General features: G+C 40.1%; 1 protein-coding gene across 2 annotated transcripts; it reads right to left on the bottom strand.

Moving 5' to 3' along the window:
• Positions 1-6: 6 nt before the first annotated feature.
• On the bottom strand, positions 7-15,987 carry pik3cd (phosphatidylinositol-4,5-bisphosphate 3-kinase, catalytic subunit delta). 2 transcript variants are annotated; one of them, XM_031845378.1, is made up of 23 exons: positions 15,667-15,987; positions 14,258-14,432; positions 13,259-13,487; positions 11,703-11,935; positions 11,296-11,472; positions 10,491-10,646; positions 9,932-10,021; positions 8,767-8,988; positions 7,192-7,288; positions 6,689-6,816; positions 6,547-6,600; positions 6,254-6,421; positions 5,837-5,958; positions 5,603-5,746; positions 5,413-5,512; positions 5,153-5,319; positions 4,514-4,620; positions 4,138-4,216; positions 3,880-4,047; positions 2,060-2,183; positions 1,605-1,750; positions 1,381-1,513; positions 7-1,292 (listed from the first exon to the last, which is right to left on the bottom strand). In XM_031845378.1, exons 2-23 carry the CDS (start codon positions 14,396-14,398, stop codon positions 1,155-1,157), a joined length of 3,123 nt encoding a protein of 1,040 aa, XP_031701238.1. In that variant the 5' UTR covers positions 14,399-14,432; positions 15,667-15,987; the 3' UTR covers positions 7-1,154. The 2 variants fall into 2 exon arrangements, with proteins under 2 accessions (XP_031701238.1, XP_031701239.1); XM_031845379.1 differs by having other exon boundaries at positions 9,932-10,018.
• Positions 15,988-18,495: the final 2,508 nt, after the last annotated feature.

Here is an 18,495-nt window from a genome sequence, read left to right as displayed (position 1 = left end):
CCCCAAGATACTCATGGTAATTGTAATTAAAGAATAATTCAACATTTTGGTAAATTTACCTTTTCACTTTCCTGCTGAGAGTTAGATGAGAACAGCAACAGCACTCTAATATCTGTCTTGTTAAACATGAAGCTGCAACTAAGAGACAGTAAGCTTAGTTTAGCATAAAGACTATCCGTTTCCTGTCTTTAAGATAAGCTAAAGGCTACTGGCTCCAGCTTCACAATGAGCGAACGAGAGCGATGTAGACCTTCTTATCTAACTCTATGCAAGAAAGCACATTTGTCAAAATGTCAAACTCTTCCTTTAATGTGTAGTAGCTGTTTGGTAAGGGTCTGCTGGGTGACAACGCCTGGTTCACCGGTATGTTATCAAAATAAAGGTCCCATTTAAAGTTGTTTTCTCATCTTACGCTGAATTGTAAATGTTACAATGCTTTGTGTCTACTGGCACTCCAGAGGAAACATACTGCACTTCAAGGAAATATTACACATCGAAACACAACATCTTTGTAAAACATCCTTCATGACTTTGTACAAGTACTTCAGAGCAACCAAATTAAATAAAATACAATAAAATAAAAAAAAAAAAAACACAATTGCAAAGAGGCAGTTGAAATGAGAGGAAATGACAAAACCATCAAGGGTCGCAACCGTGGAAAAGACTTGAGGTGAAACTGCCGCCCTGTTATTGAACTCCGTGACTGAACGGTGTCGTCTGAGGTCATCACAAAGCTTGCTTGCAGTTTGCTCCCTGCTAAACGATGGAGATGAGCTTTCAGTCTCTGCTGCGGTGTCAGTGATTCATGACACTTTTGCACGTGCAGGTGGTTTTTAAAGTAGCGACTTTCAAACATCTATAAAGCATGTTTATGAAGGCATTGCCATGTCTGATGGGAGAAAGATGAGTGTGATGGATTTCCTTCATTGTGAAAATATATGTGTGCTGAGATTATGCACCATCGTTGTATCATCTTTGGATGCCTCCACTTAGTCGTTATTTACCACAGACAGGCCCAGTCCGATGTAAACATATGCTGAGCGTTTTTTGAATGCCATCAATAAAGTAAAATATTTGATTGAGTTTTCTTCCCTTTTATCTCCAAAATCCATATTTATTTGGTCTGTCGTCAGGCTTCCTTGGTGCAGTGTTCTTCACGGTCTATTATCTTTGGCCAGGGAGTGCATCATCCAGTTGACTTTCGTCTTCCAGCTTTCCCGCAGAGCTTCGTTGAACTTCACCTTAAAGTTCTTCAGTGCCTCTTCCTCTGATTTGCCCAAAGCTAAAGAGTCCTTTTGAAAAAAAAAAAATAAAATCATTGTTAATATTATTATCATCCTCATCATGATCAGCAGCAGCAGCACCATTGTTGTTGCATACCTTTAGGTACTGGATGTCTTTGAAGGAGGTGAGCTCTGGCAGTCCTGCAGCCTTCATCATAGCAAAGAGGTTGACGAACAGCATCCCGTTACGACACAGGATCTTATAGGCCCGCTCGCAGTACTCCCTGAACCTGACGACATGATGCAATACTCAGTTTTAGGTTATAAAATACACAAACAGAATCCTAGATTGGTAAACAGGCTGACACAAAAATATTGTACCTCTCAAACTTCTCACTGTTGTTCGTCCTCCCTTGTTGGATCACATGGACGAAGTCGTAAGTCAAGATAAAAGGCACACGCTCCCTGTTGATCCCCAGCTTCCGCTTGAAGTTGCCCAAGAAATGCCCAAAGTCGATGTGGAACAGCTGAGGAGCAAAGGTGAAAGTTACTTCTGGGTTCTGAATCACTGACCACAGTCAAATTTGTCAAAGACTCACTAACTGGTAATGAGTGACCTGAAGGATTTCACTCCAAAGTGACCAAATCTGACACTCAGTTCAATTTGAAAGTTAAAGTAAAAGTCACCCTGTCTTGGACGAATAATGTGTTTGTCAGTGTTCTGCTATTATATTATGAAGCAGATCACACTTATTTCCCACTTTATGTCTAATCGCCCCCTTGTGGTAGATATCAGTGCGTCATGTGATGAAAAATATCACAGCGGTAAACTCTACCTGTCCAGTTTCCCTGATCATGATATTGTCGTTGTGACGATCTCCGATGCCCAGGACGTAAGTGGCTACACAGTAGCCAGCACAGGACAGCGTGAACTCTTCTATCGCTGGATCAAGTTTGTCCCTGGTGATAAAACAGGTCAGAGAAATAAGGAAGCACAGCATGAGTGGGTTTTGTTCTTGCAGTACATTTGCACTTCTTAATCATATAACCTGCCTAACTACAATACACACACACACACACACACACACACACACACACACACACACACATACACATATACATAGTAATGAGGCAGGGTTTTCTCATTACTGTATGAAATATTGACAGCAGAGGTTCCTGTTTAATGATTGACTTTCAGGTCCTTTCACAGTCTAGACGTGCACTGAGGTTCACTGTGCTAAGCTTTTAATACTTTTCTCCGCTCCATTGCGGGCGCTGCAGCATTTCAAGCTCATTGTGTTTCTGGTCTGTCGCGCAGTCAGCTGGGCCTGTCTCGTCAACGTGATGTACAAAGGCGTATTCATTACAGTGAATGGTTCTCTCTTTCAGAGGAACTTTTAGAATAGACCAGACCTTCAGACTGTCTTCCATTAAATAAAAATCTATGCACTTTGTGTTGGTCTGTCACGGTTTTAAAATGCCGCACACAATAAATACTTTGAAGTTAACTCTTCAAACCACACACAAAGACATTCAGAAGGCATTTCTGAAAATATAAAACATTAAAAAAAACACCTTTATACATAGATTGTTTGAAAATATTATAGTTAATAATACAATGTTTATATTAAGTGAAATATTTAAATGTTTCTGCATTGAATACCACAAAACAATCCCCAAACCGCAAAAATACTACGGGATCTTCATTAGAATTTAAAATTCGTCCCATAATGTTTTTAATGAGCATATCATTCACCTTTAGTATTTTTAATAACAATATACCGGTAATGAATGGCTTAAAACACACTATAATGTTGTTTTAAGCAGTTATAAGAACGTTTTAAATGTTAACTAATGTACAGTATTTGTTAGTTAATTATAACCTCAATAATTACAACCTCTTCTATGAAGACATACAGTATACTAGTTATACTTGATGACAGATACATCAATCAACAATTAAAATGTCCTTGCATCTTTTTACACCAGCATTATAGTGTGTTATAAACCATTTATGAACTGCTTTTATACTGTTAATAAATAATATAAAAGGGAGAGGATTAAAGTTAAGTGTTACTGACTAACTAAAAATGTCTGTACAAAACAGAGCCAGCGGATGTGGCACATTTCACACTTTACTGTGTTTCAATTCCCTATACTATGAAAATTACTTTAGGTGGTATTGTTGGTGCACTTTTAGAGTATTGTTTTCACACATATTGCGGTGCTGACATGTGATGTAGTTGTTGACAAGAAATCAAAATACTTCACCATGTTCAAATAGCAAGAAATAATACAAGTCGTGCATTGAGAGACGTCAACGAAAATGCGACTTCATAGTGTCGATTCAAACTTTACAAACAGGAAATAGAAAATTAGTTTGTGTTGTGTACACTACATAAAAACAAAACATAATTAGAACTAGTATAAGTATTCTGGGGCACAGCTTATGAAAGAGCTGGCCTGGCAGCAGTTGGGGAATCCCCCCATGATGAGGAAAGTTATTAGATATAAAAGCCATTTGGGGGGTTTTGTTGATCATGACTAACGATATGAAATTGGGTGGATGGTTAAAACTCTGTGGCTCTAAACAACGTCTGGTGTTGTTTTCATGGGGCTTGTAACCATTATGTCAAAAGTTGTTCGTCATACTCACTCAGGATTCTTAGATTTGAGCCAGTTGAGCAGGGCATCCTTGTTGAAGGCAGCGGTGGCGGCACTGGTACTGCTGTTACGCTGGATGTTGGCAATGGTGTCGGAGTTCTTCACAACCTCAATGAGCCCCATCTTGTTCCCAGTGGACAAGCAGCCATAAGGGATCATCCTGTGAGTGTGTAACAGTATTAGGTTGGTCTAGCGGTGCTCATTGTTGAAAAGCATCAACAGCTGCTGCAAACAGCTGCTCCCACTGTACCTGAGATCGAGGCCTTCTCTCTTCCATAAATTCTCCATAAGCTGGATCATCTGGAGGGTCAACATGTCTTGCCGAAGATCTTAAGGTGACGAGTGAAAATTGGTGAAAAAAAAGTTAATTTCACGTGTCACAAAAGATATATCACATTTGAATTTTTTCTAAACGTCCTCTTTATTTAGAGGACATCCCCTTTCAAACCTGCTGGGTATCTTTATCTTTACAGTGCATTTGAATGTAAGACCCTCCCTGCATTTTAACGCTTCAGTGTATTCCCTTTGTGCTAAACTAAAGTGAACTACATTCTTGGCACTGTGGGCTACTGTATGATATGTACTGAATGTGTGCTGCCATGTCTTCCAATTGTCTTGTATCTCACCATCTCCGTTCTTGAAGATGATGCCCACCATGTCTCCTTCAGCCTTGTGGTTGTACATCAGCCAGAGCGGCTTCATCTTGGAGTCCATAAACCTGCACTTGTTTGCACTGCAACGGCAAACACAGTCAGTATAAACACTTAATCATTATAACCACACAAGGTTCATAGACCGAGGACTGAGGAAAATACAAAATACATTGCCATTTTTAGGTTTTTACCCTGTTGACATTTTACTTTTTGAGTTGTTAAATGTTTATGTCCCTTGTGGGCTGCTGTCAGCAATGGGAGAATTCTGTCCAAGGCAAAAACAATGCCCAAGGGGATGAAGATGAACAGTTCAGGGACAGAGTAAAAAAATAAATGCACCATCGTCATCTGTAAGGCTTTTAGTGGTTCTAAAAAAGTACAAGACGGCATTAAGTATAGTTCAAAATAAAACAGAGTCTACTGGTACTGTAAGGACTAAAGGATAATTTGTCAATATGCTACGTAAAAGTATTATTTTGTAATTCAGTAAACCGAGAGAGGGACCAAAACTGGCCCTGAGAATCCAATTAAGGAGTAAAAAAAATGTAATTTGTTGTGTGTGTGTGTGTGTGTGTGTGTGTGTGTGTGTGTGTGTGTGTGTCTGGCACTAACCAGATCTCAGAGAGGATGATGCTGGGGTTGAGTGGTGACAGCAGGTCTGACAGGGCCTCAAGGTAGGACTCCTGTCTGATACACAGCTTCAGGTCATCTGCTGTCATCTTCTGGGAGCCTGACTTGACAAAGTCACTCAGGGCCTTCATTTTGCCCAGAGCCTCGTTCTGTGTCGGAGAGGTAAGGCCGCGATTTAGTATGAAACCAAAACACATAATTTCAGATCTTGATGTCAGTGTGTGTCAGTGTGATGAGATTACCTGTTTGGTTAAAAGCCTGATGTGGTGGATGTTTCCCCTGCAGTAGGCCTCCAGAATCAGGCCAAAACGCAAACTCACAGAAGCCACGTGAATCTCTGACCTACAATAAACACAAATGCTCCCATCAAGTAAAACAGGCTGAAGATGCACATGTCCCAATCTTGTGTTTTTTTGCTGGACTGCGACTCACCTGAGATGCCAAAACAGAAAGTGTCCTATCCTCCAGTTGGACAAAGCCCTTTCTAGCAGGAACGTGGTGAGGTCACAGTCTAGGTAGGACTCGTACTTCAGGACCTGCACCAGCTGGATTAAGTACTGTAGCAGTTCATCGTCACTGTGTGCAGAGAAAATGTTGCATAAATGATTACGCTGATAAATGTGCGATGTTACATGGACGCAAGTAAAAACCTGAACATGTGTGTACCTGAGCTTCCTGAGGCATCTGATTGTGAAAGAACGGACTGCTGGGTCGGGAAAACTGTAGTCTAAGAGCTCCAAGGCATGGATGGCTGGGAGGTCCCGCCAGTTCCTCAGCAAACTAACCATCTGAGGAGAATCAGATTACCATTTTCTACCATGATGACAAAAATTGAAACTTTCAGGTGTTTGATGACAAATATAGCAAATATAATACGTGAAATTTGTGAAAAACAAGCAGGTCAAGTCATTAAGCAGAGACAATACAGATAATAGTTTTGTATATAGTGAGGATTAAAATCAATTTTGGACTTTTCCCAGGAGTTTTAAGTGAAACTCTAAATTCTTTTAAAAATTAGGGAAAAAATCTAAAAATTAAAGATTATTAAAAAGTAAATTCTCTTCCAAAACTCTCCACTTATACCTGAACTACGTCCTCGCGCCGATTCCACTTGGTGACGAGGAGCAGCTTGGACAGACTTTCATGATAATGGTCACGGACTTCTGTTTGGAGCTTCCACAGGAGCTCTTTCTCGTCCTCGAAAAACTCAGTGTGGTTTTTGTTGTCCATGATTTCTTTTAGTTTCATGTACTGCAGAGAGCAAAAGACCCAAAACATATATTCATAAAAAAGATGTGGTCAGCAAGTAACAGCTACTGTTTTTATTGTACCTTTAAAAGTGTGAGAATGGGAAAGTGGGAAATGTAGAGTCTTACCTCTTCTTTTGTGACAATAGCTGCATCACCATTCTTCTCCATGTCACCACTTACCTGATAACAGATGAGGATATTTTCACTGACTGTAATACAAATGAAAATTTCACTATGTACTCAAATATAGCCTTTTGAGAATAGCTACCTTGTCCAGCGGAGGGTAATAGAGAGGATGTGGCCGGATATTAGGGAAGCGAATGAGAAGCCCAGCAGCACTGTCCACATTGGGGTTCTTCTCGACTGTTCCCATTGGGTTCAACAGGTCGCTTTTGTCTGTGATAAAACAAACCATACATGTGTAATTTGTTAGATGCTTTAATCTACTCAATAAGAGTATTTTCATATTCAAATAACTCCCATATCTCTAAAAGTGCCTTCCAAACTGCAGAGAAAGATAAAATCAATTTAGTGAATAAAAATGTAGCCACAATTGACATGTTTTGACAACAACAGATAGCTGTGGTTTCCAAATATTAAAAAGGCTATCTTGTGCATCAGAAAATGCATAATGTGTAAATACGTGGGGTTTTGAATGGCGCCACGTGTCATTTTTCCTGTGGTGCTGCCAGGCGCTGTGGAGGAGGCTGTTAACATGTGAGGTCTTTTCGAAGACGAGGAAATGTAAGGATGGAGAAGGCCTGAAAGTACCAGGAACAGATGGCCATGTGGACAACTGGAACTCCCCAGTCTTCAGCTGGTCCTTGTAGTCGAACACCATGGTGTTCACCCAGGCTATCGGACAGTCCTGAGGAGAGGAACAGGGAGGATTAGATTTGTTGATTGGCCATCTTGAAGACCATCTGCAGGCAGTACAATCATGTGAAGAGGCAGCAGAAGAGCAACACAGAGAGTATTCTAATGTTCAATCAAAAATTTATTTTCTTTAAAGATAAAGGATTATCATCAATACATCTAAAAGGTATTGAATTATCAAACCTCTGTTGTCTAACATCTGCTTTATTTTAGACGTTCATTTGAATTTAAATAAAATAGCTTAAAGAAAACCTCAATATTTTAATGACATAAAAAAGTTAAAAGGGTGTTTGTGGCAACTTTTACTTACAAAATATATCATGTTAAAAAATAAAGCGATAAAAAAAATGTACATGACAGTGACAAAGCAACAAGAATGGAAATAAGATCCAGGCAGAGAAACAACTTGACCATTCAATGTGTTAAAAACAAACACATTTAGGCTGAAAGCAGCCGGCTAACGAAAAAAGAGGCGATGCACAAAATGTGAAATGCACAAGAGTGGCTAAAATAGCTCAACTTCTGTCTGTCTGCAGAACTTCTCTTCCAGGCAAAAGAAGGGAGAAGTGGCTCAGAAAGCAGAAGTGGCCTTGATGCTCATAAACACACCTGGGCACCATGTTTGAGCGAACCTCAAAAACACGTTGCCCGTAGTCGCTGCAACGCTTTAACTCAAGAGAGGCTGAGAGCCCAGCCGCAGAATAAAGGCGACTTTATTGTTGTTCACTGTACTTGTCAGTGTGCAGTGAGTGGGTGTGTCGTTCTCTCAGTGTTGTACTTCTGCTGTTGTAGTTTTGTGCAACAAAAAAAAAACAAGTAAACAGCAAGAGGATGGTAAAACCTTAAACTCAGTGTGCCTCTATTGGCATATTATATTACTAATAGTGGCATGATGTAGCATGTTTAAATTTATGAATGTAATTAGGGCTGCAACTAATAGTACACTTTTATTACTGATAAATGTGGCAATTATTTTCCATGAAATGTCAAAAAGTTGTGACATTTTCCCCAGAGCCCAACATATAAAACCGAAACAAGCAGCAATTGTTTGGCATTTTTGTTCAAAAAATGACAATTAATTCGTGATTAAAATAGTTACACAGTTTTCAGGCGTCTACGCTAACCTGTCCCCACTACAGGCCTTAAAGATGAGAAGCGCATTTAAAGGCGACATGCTCAATGGGTGGAACAGTTGTAACTACACGAATGGTCACTGTGAACACAAATTTAAAATTCCTTGAAAATGTCCCTTCCCTTCTTGGAGTGATGTACAGATAAAAGCGTTGAGGCGGATGAAATGTTAACCGCAGCACTGCCGCTGAACACACTTGCACAACCAGACGCAGCAGCAAAACACACCCACACAGCACACACTGACTACACGCACTACACAACAGAGAGGAAACAGATCTGTTTGTGCTTGCTAACAAGTTCTCACCCTGAGACGGCATGAGTTTTTGACAAACTCACCGCTTTCTTATTCTTCTTTTTAGTGCCGCGGGGTTTCTTGGCTTTCTCAATGACTGCATAGAGCGCGAAACACAGGCGGCTCATGCGAGGCAGGTCAGCCACGTTTATGTCGAACTCCAGCTTTTGATCCCATAGTGGCTCAGAGCACACTGTCACCTCCGAGGTTGTCACTACCTTACAGAGGAGTTCGCTACCATGGAACAGACCGGCCTGCACCACGAGCTGGAGGGGGAAACACACGTACACAGTGATTAGAAGAGTTTGTGAGGTAAATTGTATGTGGAAGGCTTACAGACTTCAAGAGATGATTTAGAGTTTCCTGTGTCACTCAGGCTATGAGTCAAAGGGTCTACACATTCATAACATAAGCAGGTCGCGACACCTTTCAATGCAAGTCTGTCCAAAATGATAAACAACCACCAGAGCCAAAATTCAATATCGTACAGCTGTTAAGCGCCTGCCTTTTGCCAAATCAAGATAGTCTGAATCTACATTCACAAAATATATGAGTGGCTATTCTCCTCCAGGGTGTTTTCAAACCTCTGCCTGCCAGCTGCAACATGACTGATAATTATGTCACAGGACAAATTTGCCATGAGTCATGATGCTCTCTAAGGCAGCCGCCGGAAGTGCACTTACACTTAATAACCCATCTAAACAGTAACATAGTTAGTTATGAAACTGAATCACAAACACAGACACACATTTACAGACTATCCTACTTCAAATTGGCAAATTGGTTGAGGAAAAGAAAAAGTGAATATGGAGTTTTACTGGATATTTCTACATGCTTTTCATTTACAGGGAAACGTCCCTTAACAAACATTTTAACAAACATCTGTCTGCGATAGTAACAGAATGCATCGCCTTAAAAAAAAAAAGAGGTGCACTGAAAGCGAGGAAGGGAGAGACAGCATGCAGTTTGTCAGTTTTCTTAGAATCTAGGCCTCAGAATGAGATGTCAAAAGCAGATAGGCCCTCCCCACTTCCTGTTTTGAAGTTTCAACCAACCGCCTTGATGAATTATGGGAAACGTGTGGTCTGGACCATGTGACCCCCTGTCATTTTCATGTCGACCCTGCTGTTACAACTGAAATTCAGATATTGGTAAACGAGTGAATGCCACATTTCATTGAGCATCAAACCCACGCAAAACCACACCAACCTTCATTCCTTCGCCTGCATTGACTCGGCTGCCCTGCAGCAGGTGAATGTAGAAAGGCTCATTGATGGACCACAGAGAAGAGGTATTCTGCTGCGAGGAGTCAGAAGAGAGAGCATTTTTATTTTTTTACCTCCCTTTCTTTCCATTAAAAATGTTCTTCAAAGTCTAAAGTCAGGAAACTGTTGCTACAAGTTCCTGTTTGTCAGAAACACAACAACGAACACTTAAAACAAAAAGTGAAAAAGGGGAACAAACTGACAAACAGTCCAAAAGGTACTTTGATTAAGTTTGAAAATGTTATTCTTTACTGCTCATATTTCTAGATTTCATCGATTGATTTTGCCAGTGCAGTACCAAAGTAGGTAAATTGTGCTCTTTGTTAAACTACAGTAAATACAAGCAAAGGTGTGAGGCGTAAATTATCAACATTGTGTTGCACAGCATGCTTCAAGGGTTCCAAAGTCTGCAGTCTGGTTGAGGAACAACTGTGATGAGCAGAGAGAAAGAAAGAGTTGCTGCTCTGTTAATGAGAGACGACAGGCGTCCGCTGAACTCTTACCTTCTTCAGGGGCAGTGGAGGAGGTCTGGACAAGGAGCGACTCTTGAATACCTGGCTGCACTTTCTGCCCTGCTCCTCCTGATATTTGTGGATGGTGGAGTGGTGCACCATGGTTAGGTACGGGTTTTGGCCATTTCTCAAACAGGAGAACATGTACTGTAAAAGAGGACAGAGACAGACAACAGGAGGGGACAGAGTGTTTTGTTTTTGTACAGCCATCAGTCAGCCCACCCACAGATATTTCCCAGTGGTCTGATAGCACTGGTTAACTCCTGGAGGCTGTTCATTCGCTGTAGGTTAATGCAACCTAAATCTCATTATGTGTGGATGGATGCAGTTCCTTTCTGCAGGGCTGCTAGACAGATATGAGTCACCGCTGCAGGTAGCTGGAGCTTCAAAGTCAACAGCGGAGTCTCCTGCCACCGAAACCTTGACTCACCCCACTATCGAGCTGACAATCATTTTAGCTATTATGGACCACCCGCACAGGGCAGCACTCACAGGCACAATGTAGACAAACAGCATAGAAAAGAAAATCACCCTCATCCACGAAGAAAATAACAGCTCTAGTTCGTATAAAAAAGTGTTCTTCATCCTTCAACACAAATGTATCGCAATCAAACACAAGTTTGACTGCGATACAGGATAGAGGGTGAAAAGAATGCGGCAAAATACAAAACTATCATGTAGGAAAACATGCATCAGCCTGAATAAGAACCGGGGAAAGAATCAAATATGAACAAAACAATCAAATATGAAAAAGGCAGCTGTACAGCTCAAAGACGCCGTTGCTGCGGTCACTCACTTTAAACTGGTGCATGGGATGTTTCCCATAGATGAACTCCCACCTCCCGTTGACCTGCAAAGTGTAGTCTTCGGGCTCCTGACGCAATGAGCGAAAGACCGTGGCCTTCTTCTTCAGGGCGCTCCTCATCAGAGCCACTGGGAGGTCTTGAAGGTCCTGCTGCAGCATGAAGCTTTCCTGTGAGAGACACATTAATACCAATAAAGGCACCAGCTTCACAGAAAATCACACAAAAATGTAGCTTTCGTGTGAGTGGATGTTGTTCCTGAGAGACGTTTTGAGGGTGGTGTTTGTGGTGTGGGAGCGGGATTTCCAAAAGGTGCTCACATTTACTTAAAATCACCCTTTGATTCGTGTAAACCTTTACAAATATGACTCATACAAACTACAACAGCAGATCAACTCACATCACAAGCCTCAAACTTGACATTGATGAAAATCTTCTTGGCGTGTTTTGACTTCACACTCCCACACTCCGGCGGGGAGCAGGATGGCTCCAGGTCACATGGGAAGCTGTATTCCATCCACTGCTGCCATGGCAACATCTGCCTCTCCTGAGCCTTCTCCTCACAAAACACGCGCATCTTTGTCCGAAACTCGTTCACCTCGTGGTTCTTCTGGGCCTCGAACTCGTGCAGACCTGAAAGAGCGTGACGAAAGCGTAAACAAATGCAAGTCTTGTAAAGCGAGAGGAACGCTTTGCTTTACTGGGCTACCTGAGGGCCGACCATGTTTTTAATTCGTCAAGCTACAGCGTCACTGACTGCCTGCACTGAAGCCTACTGAATAAAGCAAAAGTCAGTCTATTATGAAGTCAAAAATGTTACTGAAGCTGGAAAATAGAATTAGCATTAGTTAGCCTAGCTGTGCTCCATTTTCAAGTTAGCTACATTAGCTCATAGCTAGCGAGTAACTTGTCAACCTTCCAAGATATTGAACATCATGAATAAAAGCAAAGCTGTTGTTAACTTGCTAACTGCTCCAGAAAATAACTGTAATTTGATTCTTCCTATTAAGGTTTTTACTTAATCAATGGGAGGATTTCTGCCTCCAGAGCAGCTTTAACCTAGTCTATAACAAAGATGGTGAAATGGTTTACACTTCCAGTCTCCTAAATGTGCGACATCACCCCCCCCCCTCGTTTGGAAGGGTTGTGAATGCTGTATGCATGGATAAAAGCAGATTGGGTTACTTTGCATTGTGTATTTATATTTTATTTTGCTAACATTAGATATTCTCTCAACTAACAGACATATTTAGCATGAACATTTGTTAGCTAGGGCGTTCGCGAACGTTAGTTGCCAGATATCCTGATTTGTCCGTCTGAAAAAAGCCATTTCAGTGTCAGAGTGTTCGGAAGATATGTGGCTTGTGCAAAATGGGTCCAATATTTAATTTGGGGATTATGGAGCCAAAGAATCGGTCATAATTTCTGTTAGTGTTCACTTCTCCTATTAGACTTAATAGACTAAGGACCTGCTGCTAGTCTCCTAAAGGGGCAGGGCAGTGGCGAAACCCTCCAGACACAAATACAGGAAACGGACTCTCAGTGGGATGCCTCTGATCTGATCTGTCTCTGATGATGGATATGTCAGCGATTATTGTTTAATGTCACACAGAAAACTGCTGACATGAACACAATAATGTCAGATTGAATGATGTAGTAAAACAGCAATTTGGTCCGAAGTTGACATATTGTGTCACTTCATTATTGTATTCAATATATTTTATATTGTAATATTATAATTTCATAAATGATTCAGTACATTCATATTATCTGTTTGCATCAGTGGGTCAGAGGACTGGAATAAAGCTAACCTCTCATCTTCCTTTTGATGACAGAGGACTGCTTCTGATCTAATACTTAAACTTAACCTTAACTCAACCATACAACAACACCACAAACCACACAAAACCTGCGTATAGCACCTGCTCAGCTCGATCACAGAAGGATGCTGCTAACCTTTGCCAATTAACAGGCTGATTTGGGTGTTGGTGAGTTTCTCCACTCGGTCGCCCTCCCTCGCCACCAGCCTCAAAACGCACATGAAGGGCCGCACGTCGTTTATGCGCCTCGATTCTTCTTCCAGTTCCTCCCTTTCGGCCGTCTGGTTGATGCAGGTGAAGACGTATGCGTCGGGATCACCCAGTGCACTGAACAGGGCCTCGCTACTGGCATTCTTCCAAACCATCTGAAACAAGCGACACCAGCAATACACGAGGTTGAGAGCGCAGTGTTTATGTCCAAAACAGTGTGCGGCGTATTCTCTGGGACTATATAATGTATGTAAAACAAACTTTATCGAAACCAGTGTCATTACTATTTTTATGAAGTTGCTGTGTAAGAATAACCACCACTCTGATTTCTCTCGTTTTTAAGAATGATATTCAAGTGGGCAAACAATGACCCTGGCAGTTTTTGAAAATACAATTTGGAAACACATTTAATCTCTTAATCATTTAAAATGCTTCCAAGAGCGTCATTACTTAACACAGCTAAATCAAACAGCCTTAAGTGGCAAAGCTGTTGGCATAGAAACTGGCACATTCACATTTAACAGCAGATCCAGCAGAGAGCTGGCCGTGTGTACCAAGGAGCAAAGCTGTAGCTCCTTCTCTAATAGTTGCATCAAAACTTCAAGATGCATCAAAGGCACAAGCGAGGATTGTTCGGACTGGGTCATGTTTTAATTAGCCTAATGTCTTAAGTCGATCAATTTGCTTTCAAGCATATTAAGTAAATATTGTAAATAACAGCATTTTTTGCAACGGTGGTCACCAGAACCGCAGCGCTGTACTGTAGTCAATCAAATGCATTCTATCAGAAACACGGGTAAATGCAAAGCATGAGTACATTACACATGATGTGTCAGTGCATGGCGAAAAATACTCTACGAAGGTTGTTATGATCTCTCAAAGCGGCGGCTGGTAATTAATTAAATGGGGAAGTGAGGGGACTTACTTTTTTGATGCTCTTGATGGTGTCGCTTGGAGATACAGGGAACTTGAGGAAGACCCCAGTTGGCAGCAGGAAGTCCATCACTATCTCATGGTCCCCCTCCCTCTCCCATTCCTCCAGCATCCCATACTTCCCCGGGGGCATGGTGACGGCCTCTCATTTACCGTCAGCTCCTCTGCTGCTCACCGGAACACAAGCCAGCCGTCCACACAGAGGAAACACAGCCGGGGTTAATATGTCTACTGTTAACATAAGTTACTAGGCAGTGTGTTTGTTGTTTGTTCCTAAAACCCTGAATGATCTATCTTTACAAGGTTGTTTATGGGGATCAGAAAGCACATGCAGAGTGTGAATGACATGAATGAATGACTTGTTTCCACCAGATCCCGTCCTCCACCTCCTCAATGTTTAATGTCAGAATTTCAATAAAAAGATATAAAATGGTAAACTGAGGCGATGGTATCGAGATTTCTTTTGTGTGTGCTTTTGGAGTGCTATCATTTATGATCTGCAGTCTAATACCTTTAGTACTTAATTCATACATCTCCACCTTAAGAGACTGAATGCTCTGTCAGAAAAAAAAAGTGCTCAGAGGTAAAATGAGGTGAAAACACACTGCAAAGAATATTCAACCCACTGAATCAAACACACTACAAAAAAATACAACTTATTTGGATTATATGTCCTGCTTCCTGTAAATATATTCAGCTGACTGTACAGACAGAAAACATTGTATTTTGAGTGAGTTTGCCATAAAGTAATTCTACACTATTGATTTTGGTAAAAGGAAACTTATTAGCTGAATTGGCTGTATCTTAAAACCAGATGTCGGCTGATTTACGCCTTTACTTACAAATATATTTGAATATATATTATATATATATACATATACACATATATATATATACATATATATATATACATATATATATACATATATACATATACATATAACATATATACATATACACATATATATATATATATATATATAACATATATACATATACACATATATATATATATATATATATATATATAACATATATACATATACACATATACATATACATATATACATATACACATATACATATATACATATACATATATACACATATACATATATACATATACATATATAACATATATACATATACACATATACATATACAACACATATATACATATACACATATATACATATACACATATATATAATAACATATATATATATATATATAATAACATATATATATAATAACATAAGAAAAAAAATTAAAATCAGCGATGGGAAAGACAACAGGTGCACACACACAACAAGTCCGATAACCTATAAAACGTGATATTTTGCTGTTTGGGTAAAAGTTAAATATCAGACGCCTTGCCAACCTGTTAGCGCAAACACTTGCCTGTCAGCTGTACAAGCCGGTTATCTCTTCATGGTTCGAATTCCAGCGAAGATGGAGGCTGTAACATCACCGTGACATGTCTCGCTCAGGCGGCTGTAGGCTGCGGATGTATCCGCGAATTTGAAACGAGGTGAGGTGTTGGAAAAAAAAAATCCGTCTCCAGAGGACGAAGCGCTCGTCACACGGCTCATGTGAAGCGGTGAAGTGTTTCCCTGCGTCGGTCAAGTGCGCCGTCATTCATGCAGTGACGGTGCTGCACTGACCCGCACTGAGCGGCTGCGCTCTGCTTCTCCAGCTCCCAGCGGGCCAAGGGACCGTCCGCCAAAACTTTAGTTCCCGCGAAGTGAAACCTATTTTTGTCTCCCTCTCTCTCTCCCTCTCTCTCCAACTCCCGCCCGCACGATTTGTCCTGCCGGGTCCGGCTTCTCAAAACGTGATGATGAGCTGCTGTAACATTGTATTCTTAATATATTTGTTATAACTAAAGTACTGTTCTTAAAATTTGAGGCACTTGTACTTTACTTGAGTATTTCTATTTGATGCCACTTTATACTTGTGTTCCACTACATATATATTTTCAGCTATAAAGATTTTACATACAGATCAAATGAGTTTATAGAATATGAATCATTATGTTGGATGCGTTTGTGAAGATTAAAAACTAAAGTTCAACCTCGACAATACAGCAGTACATTGCATTACATGATTTTATTAGTACTAATGTATTATATAATAAAATAACACATCACAGTGGCCATTTTTCTGCATTGAGTCCTTTTGCTTAGGTGACCTGTTCAAAACATACATTTTACTTGTCACAAAGTGTATGTTTTTTTTTTTTACTTACAGGATCTGGAAACAATTCCTCCACTGCTGTCCACATCCCTAAGATATTCAGTTAACTATCATATAAAGAACTATTACGAGTTGTTTGCTTGCTGTGTTGAACTTTGTGAAAAAAAAAGATGAATACAATAGTACTTTCTTAGACTCCTCCACTGTATTTGGACTGTTGTTTGGATAAAAGAAGCATTTTAAAGAAGTCGCTTTGGACACTGGGAAATTAGAATCGGCCCCGTCACTTAATATATAAACAAAATGATTATTAGATTAATTAAGAATAAAAACAGCTTAATAATCAATCATGAAATTGTTTGTGACAGCACTAATCTTATGTTGTTCTCTATTCAAGGAGACCATGCTCATTGTGATCAGATTAAACCACTGCGAGGTTCACGCGTCTAACACACCCAAAAATAGACCAGAGGAGTCTCCTAGTTTTCAACATTCTGGCAACTAGTGTCACTTAAGAAAGTCCAGCCCTCTCTAACATAACTGTTTTCATATCAATAAGAGGAGGTTGAATTGTGCAACCTCTTGTGCATTTAAGGATGTGCAACCAATCACAAGAGAGAATATTTTAGACAAAAAAAAAAAAAAATGTACAATTGGTTTATTATTGTCTTCCAAATGTTACATGCAGGTAACTGTACATTTGCTAAATATATGAATACGCTATTTTGTGAAAGATTAAACTTTACAATAACAAAATGGTTTGTGTTACCCCTAACGTTCATAGTTACCCTCAGTGAACTTTACTTTTATGCCTTTGTTTACCTGGAGTTTTCAAGGCACAGATGTCTGTAATCAAACTTAAACTCTTTGATGGGAAACCTGCTTTCCCTTTTCATATTTCCACGTACCAACTATAGGACCAGCGACAATTTTAGTTTTGCAGCAATTAGTGAGCAATGACTCCACTCTCATGAAAGTGGAACATAAACCACAGTAGTACCGTAGAAAGGGGAAATGCAGGGACCAACATCAACAGCATGACATTACCATTTACTGTCATTTCCTTGATGCACATGAGTACATCAATCATTGACTTGAAATCTACGCCGGAGCAAGACACATCCCAGTAAATAAAAACACGCGTATTATTTGTCAGTTTGGTGTGCAGGTGTTAATCCTTCATATGAACACTAAACTCTTGGTGGTCTAGTAGCTCTGGTAAAAACAGGAAGTGAGTGTACAGAAGAGAAACCTTTGGCTAGAGCTGCAGACTGAAAGTATGAACCTGCTTCCCACCCTTCAGTCAGTGAACTGTTATCAATAAAACCAGTAAACAGGTTTTGTGTGTCAACACTACCTGCTTTGATAGGAACTCTGGAACCACAATACTACATGTATGTGGGTCACAGAGTTCAGATTATTTGTGCTGGGATTTAATAAACACAGGTTAACTGGAAACCAGCTGTTATTTTAACACACAACAATACAACTGTTAGAGTAATTAACCCTTTTCAGTGCAGGGTTAGGGTTAAATAACAACTGGGACACTCTAAAAATGGGAGATTGGACAAAAAATAAATGAATTGTACGGTCACCAAATAATTAAGACGATATATTTACCCTGACAATAAGTGAGCACATTAATAGGTTTGTCACGTGATATTCAGATGCGTGACCTATTTACTGTCTTTGGGCTTACCCGCACTGCTGTGGGGGAGGATTCCTGGATGAGCAGTGGTCTGGCCCCAACAGCCACACGGAAGTAATAGTCAAGGTTTTAAAAAAAAAAAAAAGAAAAAAGTACTTTATTTATGTTTAAAAAATCATTTTTTCTGATCATGATTTAAAAGAAAAGGCTTGAAATTGTGTTCAGACATTTGTGTTCCACAGAAAATGAAACCTACGTAACGACCTTTTGTCTTTTTAGCACCATCATCAGGTTAATACTTCAATTAGTCCAAACAAAAGGACCAAATACTTGAAAACTGATGACATTCCCACTCGGTGTACTTGGCGTTTGGTGCTAATTAGCAA

Source organism: Anarrhichthys ocellatus, unplaced genomic scaffold (assembly GCF_004355925.1).
Source record: "Anarrhichthys ocellatus isolate YVR2014 unplaced genomic scaffold, GSC_Weel_1.0 scaffold5, whole genome shotgun sequence".
NCBI classification, from domain to species: Eukaryota; Metazoa; Chordata; class Actinopteri; order Perciformes; family Anarhichadidae; genus Anarrhichthys; species Anarrhichthys ocellatus.
Note: the sequence above shows the minus strand (reverse complement) of the source record. Positions and strands in the feature narration are given on the sequence as shown.